The 13,076-nt window shown below is 44.2% G+C and overlaps 1 protein-coding gene across 4 annotated transcripts in view; it reads left to right on the plus strand.

Annotated features, from left to right (window-relative positions):
• The window catches only part of xylb (xylulokinase homolog (H. influenzae)), a 204,801-nt gene that overhangs the window by 36,406 nt on the left and 155,319 nt on the right, over nt 1-13,076 (plus strand). For all 4 annotated transcript variants that reach the window (XR_010957849.1, XM_067967913.1, XM_067967897.1 and 1 more), the window contains 2 exons: nt 2,005-2,077; nt 4,302-4,420. Coding sequence is in view for 3 of the 4 variants with exons in the window: in XM_067967913.1 (XP_067824014.1) it covers nt 2,005-2,077; nt 4,302-4,420 (192 nt within the window). In the remaining variant the exon portion in view is untranslated. The remainder of the gene's footprint in view (nt 1-2,004; nt 2,078-4,301; nt 4,421-13,076) is intronic.

The raw sequence follows: 13,076 nt of genomic DNA on the forward strand, positions 1-13,076 counted from the left end.
CACTTCTCTGCGTTAAATTGCATCTGCCATTTGTCTGCCCATTTCACCAGTCTATCTATGTCCTCCTGAAGTCCGTTACTATCCTCCACATTGTTTACTACATTTCCAAGTTTTGTGTCACTTGCAAACTTTGATGATATGCCCCGTATACCCAAGTCCAGATCATTAATATATACCAAAAAGAGCAGTGGTCCTAATACTGACCCCTGGGGGACATCATTGTATACTTCCCTTCAGTCTGAAAAACAATCGTTCTCCACTACTCCAAATCAAAAGCAAAACATGCGGATATTGGAAATCTGAAATAAAAACAGAAAATGCTGGAAATACTCAGCAAGTCAGGCAGCATCTGTGGAGAAAGAAACAGTTAACATTTCAGGTGGATGACTTTTCGTTCTCCACTACTCTCTGCTTTCTGTCACTTAGCCAATTTTGTATCCACGCTGCCACTGCCCCTTTAATCCCATGGGCTTGACTTATTCACTTATATTAACATTTCAAATAAGCTGTTGCAGCCAACAAAGCAAGTTTGACTTAATTGAACACAGGCATTCACCACTTTCCCATAGATATACCATCTACAGTCTTCTATTTTGAATCTTGGTAAGGGAGGACAGCTTCCATTTACCCAAGCTATTTTTTTAATTGTATGGAATAAAGGCAGAAATGTCCTTGTTGCAGTTTATTGCAATTGATGTGATTGTTAGCAAGAGTCGAATATGTAAATTACAGCTTTACTGTGTGGGAATTAGGTTCATTCACGGAAAGGTAGTGAAACCATTGTAGCAAAAACAGTATTTTAAAAAAACCTCAATAGAAACAACAACAGCTTGCATTTATATAGCACCTTTAACATAGTAAAACATCCCAAGGCACTTCACAGGAGTGTTATCAAGCAAAAGTTGATACCATAGAAACATAGAAAATAGGAGCAAGACTAGGCCAATCGGCCCTTCGGGCCTGCTCCACCATTCAAAATGATCATGGCTGATCGTCTAACTCAGTACCCTGTTCCCGCTTTTTCCCCTTATCCCTTGATCCCTTTAGCATTAAGAAATATATCTATCTCCTTCTTGAATACATCTAATGACTTGGCCTCCACTGCCTTCTGTGGTAGAGAATTCCACGGGGTTCACCACCCTCTGAGTGAAGAAATTTCTCCTCATCTCTGTTCTAAATGGCATACCCCATATCCTGAGACTGTGCCCCTGGTTCTGGACACCCCAGCCATCGGGAACATCCTCCCTGCATCTAGTCTGTCTAGTCCTGTTAGAATTTTATATGTTTCGATGAGATCACCTCTCATTCTTCTATACTCTACTGAGCCACATAAGGAGATATTAGGACAGGTGACTAAAAGCTTGGTCAAAGAGGTAGGTTTTAAGAAGTGTCTTAAAGGAGGAGAGAGATGGAGAGGTTTAGGGAGGGAATTCCAGAGATCGAGGCCTAATCAGCTGAAGGCACGGCCGCCAATGGTGGAGCGATTAAAATTGGGGATGTGCAAGAGGCCAGAATTGGAGGAGCGCTCCAGGCTATACAGGCTGGTATAGATCTATTCATGCTTAGCACAAATTATTTGTTTGGAAGATACCCTGCAGGTTTATCAGAGGGGTATCTTAATACTGTGCAGCAAACAAACTGAATAGGCATAGTTATGGTATAAACCCTGGGAGATTGCTTTCAGCTCAGCTCACACTGGAGGTGATTTCTTGGAACATATTTAAAAACATGAGTAGAAAGGGTAATTCTAGACTGAGTAAGCCTGCAATATTTACGAAACTCCAGATCTCAGTAATACGGACTTCAGCTTGACTCAGGAAACTACCCTATCCTCCCATCCCCACAACATTGTGGTGTCTGTTCCATGTAGGGTTCACTTTGCCTGTTATTTCTGATCAATCTGTTTCCTTGATTGAAGGTGATCTGAATAGATAACTTTGGCAGACGGATTTATGTGTTTTAATGGTCGGTTAGCACTAACGTTTCTTTTTTCTCTGGTTGTAGAGAATCTCCCTGGTCAGTAGTTTTGTTGCTTCCCTATTTCTTGGAGACTATGCGGCAATTGATTTTAGTGATGGTAAGTGTATCCTATTACAACAGTGTCGCTTAACTTATCCCTTGTGCTCCCTCTGTTTAAATGTTCACAAGCATAAACATTTTCAGGAACAGGAATAAGTCATTTGAACCTGCAAACATGTCCCTTTTTGATTGGAATGAGTCGGTCCCTTATTGATCATTTAATGATTTACATTTTGAACCCTGGCTCAATCTGTCATAAGCAATGGGTCAGAGTTACTTATAACCTGACTTGCATATAACAGGGATGCTATACCATTCTATAAGGACTTGGGAACGGGTTGGATTTATCAGGCCATTACCAGGAATTTGCAATGGGAATCAAGGGATTGGGCAGGAAAGTGGAGTTGAGGTAGAAGATCAGCCATGATCTTACTGAATGGCGGAGCAGGCTCGAGGGGCCGTATGGCCTACTCCTGTTCCTATTTCTTATTCTCTTGTGTTCTTATCAGGATTTCCCTAGTGATTTGACCCTATTCTGATTTCTGATGACAGATTAATGTAAATTTAACATGTGTTTATAATTTATTGGTGAGAAGTCATTGGCAGAATCAAAAAGAGAGGCAATAGATTGAATTGGCTTATAGTTCTGTTTATTTCCAGTATAGAAACATTTGGTGTTGTACACACATAGCCACAAACTATATCAGTCAAAAAGATACTCTGTAAGCTGTATGCGCAGGAATTCTTTGTTTTATCTTGCCTGGAGAATGGGAAGTGGCTAGTTCATGACATACTGTAGTCTGAAGTAATTTTTAAGACTATTCTAAGGAATAGCATCACTAGATGGAGTGGACTTCTCTTATTTTTATTACATTTTATTCTTTGGTGCAGAAATATCACTGCAACCCTTAATGAGCAAAGTATAGCTGCTAAACGTAAAGGTAACATGTTTAGAATTGCTTGCAATATGAAAAAAACTTGCATTTATATCACGTCTTTCTTGTGTCAGGATGTCCCAATGTGCTTCACAGCCAATGAATTAATTTTGAAGTGTTATGTAGGCTTATGCAGCAGCCAATTTGTACACACCTAGGACCCACAAACAGCAATGTGACCAATGACCGGTTAATCTGATTTTGGTGCTTTTGGTTGAGGGATAAATGTTAGCTAGGATACTGGAATAACTCCCCGCACTTCTTTGAAGAGTAACGTGGCATTTGTTGCATCCACCTGAACAGGCGGACAGGACCTCAGTTTAATGTCTCATTCAAAAGAAGACACTTCTGACAATGCAGCACTCCCTCTGTACTTCACTGAAGTGTCAGTTTAGATTATATGCTCAAGTCTCTGGAGTGGGGCTTGAGACCAATGACCTTCCCCCTGTTGTAAGGTCAGGTGTGCGGCTGTTTGCTGACGATTCCACGGCGTTCACATCCATTCACAACTACTCTAATAGCGAAGCAGCCTACGCCAGCTCACAACAGGACCTGGATAACATTCAGACATGAGCCAACAATAAGCAGGTAACATTCGTGCCACTGAAGTGCCAGATAATGACCATCAAAAACAAGAGAAAGCCCAGCCACCTCCCTTTGATCTTCAATGGCATCACCATCACCAAGTTCCAATACCATTGATATTCTGTTAATAATCATTGACCAGAAGCTTAATTGGACCAGCCATATTAACACTGGTGACAAAAGCAGGACGGAGGCTGGGTACTCTGCGCCAAGTGGCTCACTTCCTGACTCCTCAAAGCCTTTCCACCATCTATAAGGCTCAAGTCAGGAGTGTAATGGAGTATTCATCACTCGCCTGGATGGATGCAGCCACAAAAGCACTTAAAAAAACTCAACACCATCCAGGGCAAAGCGGTTTGCTTGATAGAGGCCCCCGCCACTGGACTCAATATCTACCCCCTCTACCACCAGCGCACTGGTTACAGTATGTATAATCTATAGAATGTACTGCAGCAATTCACCAAGATTACTTTGATAGCACCTCCTTCCCCTGTGACCTCTACCGCCAAGAAGAACAAGAACAGTAATGCTGTGGGAACACCATCACCTTCAAGTCTCAACCATCCTGACTTGGTAGTATAATCTCTGCTCCTTCATCGTCAAATGGGGGCTGATGCCATTTTTTCAAAAGCAGTATTTTGGGTCCAGTTTGATAAATGCGTTTTCTCTGATGCAAAGATCACACCTTCGAAGTCTTCACTTGCATCCCTCTATCACTCGCTCGCGCGACAGGATTATGATGTCTTTGCTGCTTTCTTCCAGGTTCTGGTATGAATTTGATGGATATCCATGCACACGAGTGGTCTCAGCAGTGCCTTGATGCCTGTGCACCAGGTCTGAAGGAGAAGCTTGGCACCCCGCAGCCGTCACAATCTATATTGGTATGAAATTAAAGAGAGATTTAATGTGAACTGTTATGTATGTTGTACTGATCACAGTACCATAGAAGGTATTTGATTGTTCTTAAGAGATGCAGTGTGGGGAAACAGAGATGATGCCAAGCCTCAGAAAATTAATCTGTGAGGAAAGGTTAAGGAGTTTGTTCTCATTGGAAAAATAAACTTTGAGGTGATATAATTGAAGCTTTAAAGTTTTGAAGAGAATAATTAAGTTTTTCAGTCACTGACAAAGGGTTCAGATACTAGGGGCAAAATCAAAAAGTTCAGAGCAAATAAGAGAATTTAGCAAGTACTGTTTCACACAAAGGTAACTTGTGTTGGAATAAGTTAGCAGGGAAAACTACTGAAACAAATAGTATAAATGAGTTCAGGAGGCATCTAGATGTCTTTCTGGAGAGAGAGGGGAATTGATAGAGATGGTGAGATGGCTGGTGTGATCAAATAAAAGGGGGAAGGTTTGTTGGCCCAAATAGCCTATTTCTGTTCCAGAAATTACATTCTCAAAGATTAATATATCAATTTCACATGACCATGCAGACGCACGCCCTGATGTTATGAAAGCTCTGAAAAATGACCCGTGCAATGTCACGTGTGTGCAGTCTGTTTTGGCCATCACTTTCTGCTTTCCTATCTGATTATTTTTAGCCATAACAACAACTTGCACTTTTATATTGCCTCCCAATGCGTTCTACAGGAGCATTACGGAACCTGGTCAGAAAAAGGGCGAGAGGTAAGTGGTGGGGGTGACCGGCTTTTGAAGATGTAGATCAGGGAAGCCAATTATAGAATCATAAAAAGGTTACAGCACGGAAGGAGGCCATTCGGCCCATTGAGTCCACGCCAGCTCTATGCAAGAGCAACCCAGGTAGTCCCACTCACCTGCCCTTTTCCTGTAGGCCTGCAAATATTTTCCTTTCAAATGCTTATCCAGTTCCCTTTTGAAGGCATGATTGAATCTGCCTCCACCACCCCCTTGGGTAGTGCATTCCAGATCCTGACCACTCGCTGTGTTTAAAAAAAAAAAGTTTTTCCTCATGTCACCTTTGGTTCTTTTGCCAATCACCTTAAATGTATGTCCTCTGGTCCTTGACTCTTCTGCCAATGGGAACAGTTTCTCTCTATCTACTCTCTCTAGACCCTTCATGATTTTGAATACCTCTATCAAATCTCCTCGCAACCATCTCTGTTCCAAGGAGAACAATCCCAGCTTTTCCAGTCTATCCACGTAACTAAAGTCCCTCATCCCTGGAATCATTCTAGTAAATCTGTTCTGCACCCTCTCTTAGGCCTTCACAAATTTCCTGATGCGCCGTGCCCAGAACTGGACACAATACTCCAGCTGTGGTTGAACCAGTGTTTTATAAAGATTCATCATGACTTCCATACTTTTGTACCCTATGGCTCTATTTATAAAGCCCAGGATCCCGTATGCTTTTTTAACCACTTTCTCAACCAGCCCTGCCACCTTCAACGATTTGTGCACATATACCTCCAGATCTCTCTGTTTCTGTACCCTTTTAGAGTTGTGCCCTCCAGTTTATATTGCCTCTTCTCCTTCCTACTGAAATGTATCACTTTGCATTTTTCTGCAATAAATTTCAACTGCTATGTGTCCACCCATGCCACCAGCCTGTCTATATCCTCTTGAAGTCTATCACTATCCTCCTCACTGTTTACTACCCTTCCAAGTTTTGTGTCATCTGCAAATTTTGCAATTGTGCCCTGTACACCCAAGTCCAAGTCATCGATATATATCAAGAAAAGCAGTGGTCCCAGCACCGACCCCTGGGGAACACCACTGTACAGCTCCCTCCAGTCCGAAAAACAACTGTTCACCACTACTCTCTGTTTCCTGTCCCTCAGCCAATTTTGTATCCATGTTGCTACTGCCCCCTTTATTCCATGGGCCGCAATCTTGATGATAAGCCTACTGTGCGGCACTTTATTAAACACCTTTTGAAAGTCCATATACACCACATCAACTGCATTGCCGTCATCTACGCATTCTGTTACCTCATCAAAAAACTCTTATCAGGTTAGTTCAACACGGTTTGCCTTTAACAAATCCATGCTGGCTTTCCTTAATCAATCCACCCTCGCCCATGTGACTGTTAATTCTGTCCCGGATTATCGTTTCTAAATGTTTCCCCACCACAGGTTAAACTTGTGCTCCAGAACTAGCCGCGCCTCTAGCCAAACTGTTCCAGTACAGCAACAACACTGGCATCTACCCAACAATGTGGAAAATTGCCCAGGTATGTCCTGTCCACAAAAAGCAGGATAAATCCAATCCGGCCAATTACCGCCCCATCAGCCTACTCTCAATCATCAGCAAAGTGATGGAAGGTGTCGTCGACAGTGCCATCAAGCAGCACTTTTCACCAATAACCTGCTCACCGATGCTCAGTTCGGCTCCAGACCTCATTACAGCCTTGGTCCAAACATGGACAAAAAAGCTGAATTCCAGAGGTGAGGTGAGAGTGACTGCCCTTGAGATCAAGGCAGCATTTGACCGAGTGTGGCACCAAGGATCCCTAGTAAAATTGAAGTCAATGGGAATCAGGGGAAAAACCCTCCAGTGGCTGGAGTCATACCTAGCACAAAGGAAGATGGTAGTGGTTGTTGGAGGCCAATCATCTCAGCCCCAGGACATTGCAGCAGGAGTTCTTCAGGGCAGTGTCCTAGGCCCAACCATCTTCAGCTGCTTCATCAATTACTTTCCCTCAATCATAAGGTCAGAAATGGGGACATTCGCTGATGATTGCACAGTGTTCAGTTGCATTCGCAACCCCTCAGATAATGAAGCAGTCCGTGCCCGCATGCAGCAAGACCTGGACAACATCCAGGCTTGGGCTGATAAGTGGCAAGTAACATTCGCGCCAGACAAGTGCCAGGCAATGACCATCTCCAACAAGAGAGATTCTAACCACCTTCCCTTGACATTCAACAGTTTTATTTGAAAATCACAAGCTTTCGGAGGCTTTCTCCTTCGTCAGTTGAGTGTCGTAAGATCCCTTATATTTGTCCACCCCAGTCCATCACCGGCAACTCCACATCATGACATTCAATGGCATTACCATCGCCGACTCCCCCACCATCAACATCCTGGGGGTCACCATTGACCAGAAACTTAACTGGATCAGCCACATAAATACTGTGGCTACAAGAGCAGGTCAGAGGCTGGGTATTCTGTGGCGAGTGACTCACCTCCTGACTCCTCAAAGCCTTTCCACCATCTACAAGGCACACATCAGGAGTGTGATGGAATACTCTCCACTTTCCTGGAGGAGTGCAGCTCCAACAACACTCAAGAAGCTCGACACCATCCAGGACAAAGCAGCCCGCTTGTTTGACACCCCATCCACCACCCTAAACATTCACTCCCTTCACCACCGGCACACTGTGGCTGCAGTGTGTACCATCCACAGGATGCACTGCAGCAGCTCGCCAAGGCTTCTTCGACAGCACCTCCCAAACCCGCGACCTCTACCACCTAGAAGGACAAGGGCAGCAGGCACGTGGTAACAACACCACCTGCACGTTCCCCTCCAAGTCACACACCATCCCGACTTGGAAATATATCGCCGTTCCTTCATCGTCGCTGGGTCAAAATCCTGGAACTCCCTTCCTAACAGCACTGTGGGAGAACCTTCACCACACGGACTGCAGCGGTTCAAGATGGCGGCTCACCACCACCTTCTGAAGGGCAATTAGGAATGGGCAATAAATGCTGGTCTTGCCAGCGACGCCCACATGCCATGAACGAATAAAAAAAACTGATTGGTCTATAGTTGCTGGGTTTATCCTTACACCGTTTTTTGAACAAGGGTGTAACATTTGCAATTCTCCAGTCCTCTGGCACCACCCCCGTATCTACGGATATTTTGAAGATTATGATCAGTACCTCCACAATTTCCACCCTTACTTCCCTCAGCAACCTAGGATGCATCCCATCTGGACCGGGTGACTTATCTATTTTAAGTACAGTTGGAGAGGGTTTAAAAGAAAATTCTAGATTGTAGGGACGTGATAGCTGAATGTCTGCCATCGGTGTTGGAGTGGAAGGTAAACTAGAGCTGAAAGAGTGGGAAGTAGGATTGGAGAAGATTGCATTCCTTAGGAGGGGTGTGAAAGTGAGAATGAATATGGGCATCAAGTCGTTGTTTGAGTTTTAAAATTTACGAGTCGATCACCTGTGGCGGCAGAGCTAGTTCCAGCACCAACAAGGGCCGGTGAGTGGGGGAGGTGGGGGGGTGGGTGGTGGTTGTGGTAAATAGTTGCTTGGGGTAGGGACCTTGTAGCCATTACGAACAAACCATAAGTTGGGACAGGGAGAGAGTGGCTGGGCGCAGTAGCTACAGTCGTGCACAGGTGCTGAACGTTGATGGGACAGTTGCCAGCACATCTGTGTGGGGGGCCTGGGTTGTTGTGCAGCTGTCCTTATCTTGGAAAGGAGAAAATACGATTTATTTTTGAACAAAATTTAAATTTTGGAACAAAAGTTGAAGAATAACTTACCTTTCACTCACCTCAAATCACAAAACCAATATCAGGATCCAGCAAAAGGGTTTGCACTACAACCCCACTCAGTGGCCAAAGACTGCAAATGCAGGCAGACTGAAAGCACTTTCATTTTACCATATTATCATAATCGGTTTATGCTCCACACGAGCCTTCTCCCTCCCCCCTGCATCTACCCCCAGCAGCATACCCTTCTATTCCTTTCTTCTTCGTGTGCTTTTCTAGCTTCCCCTTAAATGCATCTATGCTATTTGCCTCAACTACTCCTTGTGGTAGCGCATTCCACATTCTTCCTACTCTTTGGGTAAAGAAGTTTCTCCTGAACTCCCTCTTGGATTTATCAGTGACTATTTTATATTTTTGACCCCTAGTTTTGGACTCCGCCACAAGTGGAAACAATTTCTCTACTTCTACCCTATCAAACCCTATCATTATCTTAAAGACCTCTGTCACGACACCTGTCAGCCTTTTTTCTAGAGAAAAGAGCCCCAGCCTGTTCAGCATTTTCTGATAAGGATATCCTTTCAATTCTGGTATCATCCTTGTGAACCTTTTTTTGCACCCTCTCCTGTGCCTCTACATCCTTTCTATAATATGGAGACCAGAACTGTGCACAGTATTCCAAGTGTGGTCTGACCAAGGTTCTATATTAGTTTAACATAACTTCTTTGCTTTTCAATTTTATCCCTCTAGAAATGAACCCCAGTGCTTGGTTTACCTTTTTTATGGCCTTATTAACCTGCGTCGCTACTTTTAGTGATTTGCGTATCTGTACGCCGAGATCTCTTTGCTCCTCTCTCCCGTTTAGACTCTTATTATCCAAGCAGCCGGTGGCCTCCTTATTCTTCCTATCAAAATGCACCACCTTACGCTTATCCATAGTGAAATTCATTTGCCAATTACGTGCCCATTCTGCAAGTTTATTAATGTCCTCTTGCATTTTGATGCATTCTTCCTTTGTATTAACTACATCCCCCAATTTGGTGTCCTCAAATTTTGAAATTGTACTTCCAATTCCCGAATCCAAATCGTTAATGTAAATTGTGAACAACAGTGGTCCCAGCACCGATCCCTGTGGAACACCACTTCCCACCTTTTGCCAGTCTGAGTACGTACACTTAACCACTACTCTCTGTTTTCTGTTTTGTAGCCAGCTTGCTATCCGTTCTGCTACTTGTCCCCTGACTCCAAGTGTCTCCACTTTCTGTTACTTCAAAGAATTCAATAAGGTTGGTCAAGCATGACTTTCCCTTCTGAAATCCTTGCTGACTATTCTTTATTATACTTTCGTTCTCTAGATGTCTTTCTATTACATCTTTGAGTAAAGATTTAATTATCTTTCCCACCACCAACGTTAAGCTAACTGGTCTGTAGTTGCCCGGACTTGTTCTAGCTCCCATTTTAAATACAGGAATAACATTAGCTGTCCGCCAGTCCTCTGGCACTATTCCCTTTTCTAATGAATTTTTCTGTATATTATATAATAGTACCTCTGCTATCTCCTCCTTGTTGATTTAAGATGGAAGTTGCACCTTGACTAAAGAATGAATTAAAAACCGTTCAATTCCCCCTTTAAAATTTTAGGTACCAACAACAACTTGCATTTATATAGCGCCTTTAACTCCCTAACAGCACTGTGGGAGAACCTTCACCACATGGACTGCAGCGGTTCAAGAAGGCAGCTCACCACCACCTTCTCAAGGGCAATTAGGGATGGGCAATAAATGTCGGCCTCGCCAGCAACGCCCACATCCCATGAACGAATAAAAAAAAGCGCCTTTAACATCATAAAACGTCCCAAAGCGCTTCACAGGAGCGTTATCAAACAAAATTTGACACCGAGCCATATAAGGAGGTATTAGGACAGGTGACCAAAAGCTTGGTCAAAGAGATTGGTTTTAAGGAGCGTCTTAAGAGGAGGAGCTAGAGTTGGAGAGGCTTAGGGAGGGAATTCCAGAGCTTAGGGCATAGGCAACTGAAGGTACGGCCACCAATGGTGGAGCGATTAAAATCGGGGATGCGCAAGAGGCGAGAATTGGAGGAGCGCAGAGATCTCGGAGGGTCGTAGGGCTGGAGGAGGTTACAGAGATAGGGAGGGGTGAGGCCATGGAGGGATTTGAACCCAAGGATGAGAATTTTAAAATCGAGGTGTTTCCAGACCGGGAGCCAATGTAGGTCAGCAAGCACAGGGGTTATGGGAGAACGGGACTTGGTGTGAGTTAGGATAGGGACAGCAGAGTTTTGGATGCGCTCAAGTTTATGGTGGGTGCAAGATGGGAGGCTGGCCAGGAGACAATTGGAATAGTCCAGTCTAGAGGCAACAAAGGTATGGATGAGGGTTTCAGCAGCAGATAAGCTGAGGCAGGGATGAAGATGGGCGATGTTACGGAGATGGAAGTAGGCGTTCTTGGTGATGGAGCAGATATGTGGTCGGAAGCTCATCTCAGGGTCGAATAGAACGGCAAGGTTGCGAACGGCCTGGTTCAGCCTCAGACAGTGGCCAGGGAGAGGGATGGAGTCGGTGGCTAGGGAATGGAGTTTGTGGTGGGGACCAAAGACAATGGCTTCGGTCTTCCCGATGTTTAGTTGGAGGAAATTTTTGCTCATCCAGTCAGACAAGCAGTGTGACAAATGAAAATTGTAAACAATTTTACAACACCAAGTTATAGTCCAACAAATTTATTTTAAATTCCACAAGCTTTCGGAGGCTTCCTCCTTCGTCAGGTGAACGGTGTAGAAGGAGGAAGGAGGAAGCCTGACGAAGGAGGAAGCCTCCGAAAGCTTGTGGAATTTAAAATAAATTTGTTGGACTATAACTTGGTGTTGTAAAATTGTTTACAATTGTCAACCCCAGTCCATCACCGGCATCTCCACATTGTGACAAATGAGACAGTGGAGGGGTCGAGAGAAGTGGTGGTGAGGTAAAGTTGGGTGTCATCTGCGTACATGTGGCATCTGACGTGTTTTTGGATGATGTCGCCGAGGGGCAGCATGTAGATGAGAAATAGGAGGGGGTCAAGGATAGATCTTTGGGGGACTTCAGAGATAACGGTGCGGGAGTGGGAAGAGAAGCCATTGATTCTCTGGCTACGACTGGATAAATTAAAAATGGAACCCGGCGAGCGCAGTCCCACCCAGCTAGACGACAGAGGAAAGGCATTGGAGGAGAATGGTGTGGTCAACCGCATCAAAGGCTGCAGACAGGTCGAGGAGGATGAGGAGGGATAGTTTACCATCGTCAGTCACATAGGATGTCATTTGTGACTTTAATAAGGGCCATTTCAGTACTGTGTACCCAATTCCAGCACTGGAATGCACTGCCTGAAAGGGTTGTGGAAACAGATTCAATAGTAAATTTCAAAAGGGAATTCAATAAATACTTGAAGGAAAAAAGAATTACAGGGCTATGGGAAAGAGCAGGGACTAATTGGATAGCTCTTTCAAAGAGCCGGCGCAGGCATGATGGGCCAGAAGGCCTCCTCCTATGCTGTGCCTACTATGGTACTATGAACTATGGGATTAATTGGAGTATACCCCACAGTATAATGAATTTAATTGTGCACTTGGTGCAACATGACCTCAGTCAGTTGATGCAGGAACTAACCTGTTGTTCTCTCTCACTCCACTCGACCAGACTTCTGCTGCTGTAAGCAGTATCGACCCAACATCACTTGGAGTGCACACCATTCAATGTTTTGTGCAGCTCTGTGCTTCTATACAAAAGAATTTATGCTGGAACTGGGGTGCAGAAGAGATTTACTAGAATGGTAACAGGGATGAGGGACTTCAGTTATGTGGAGACACTGGAGAAGCTGGGGTTGTTCTCCTTAGAGCAGAGAAGGTTGAGAGGAAATTTGATAGAGGTGTTCAAAATCATGCACGGTTTTGATAGAGTAAATAAGGAGAAACTGTTTCCAGTGGCAGAAGGGTCGTTAACCAGAGGACACAGATTTAAGGTGATCGGCAAAAGAGCCTGTGGCGACATGAGGAAACTTTTTTTTATGCAGCGAGTTGTTATGACCTGGAATGCACTGCCTGAAAGGGTGGTGGAAACAGATTCAACAGTAAATTTCAAAAGGGAATTCGATAAATACTTGAAAGGAAAAAAAGTACAGGG

The sequence above is a fragment of the Heptranchias perlo genome, chromosome 2, assembly GCF_035084215.1.
Source record: "Heptranchias perlo isolate sHepPer1 chromosome 2, sHepPer1.hap1, whole genome shotgun sequence".
Taxonomy (NCBI): Eukaryota; Metazoa; Chordata; class Chondrichthyes; order Hexanchiformes; family Hexanchidae; genus Heptranchias; species Heptranchias perlo.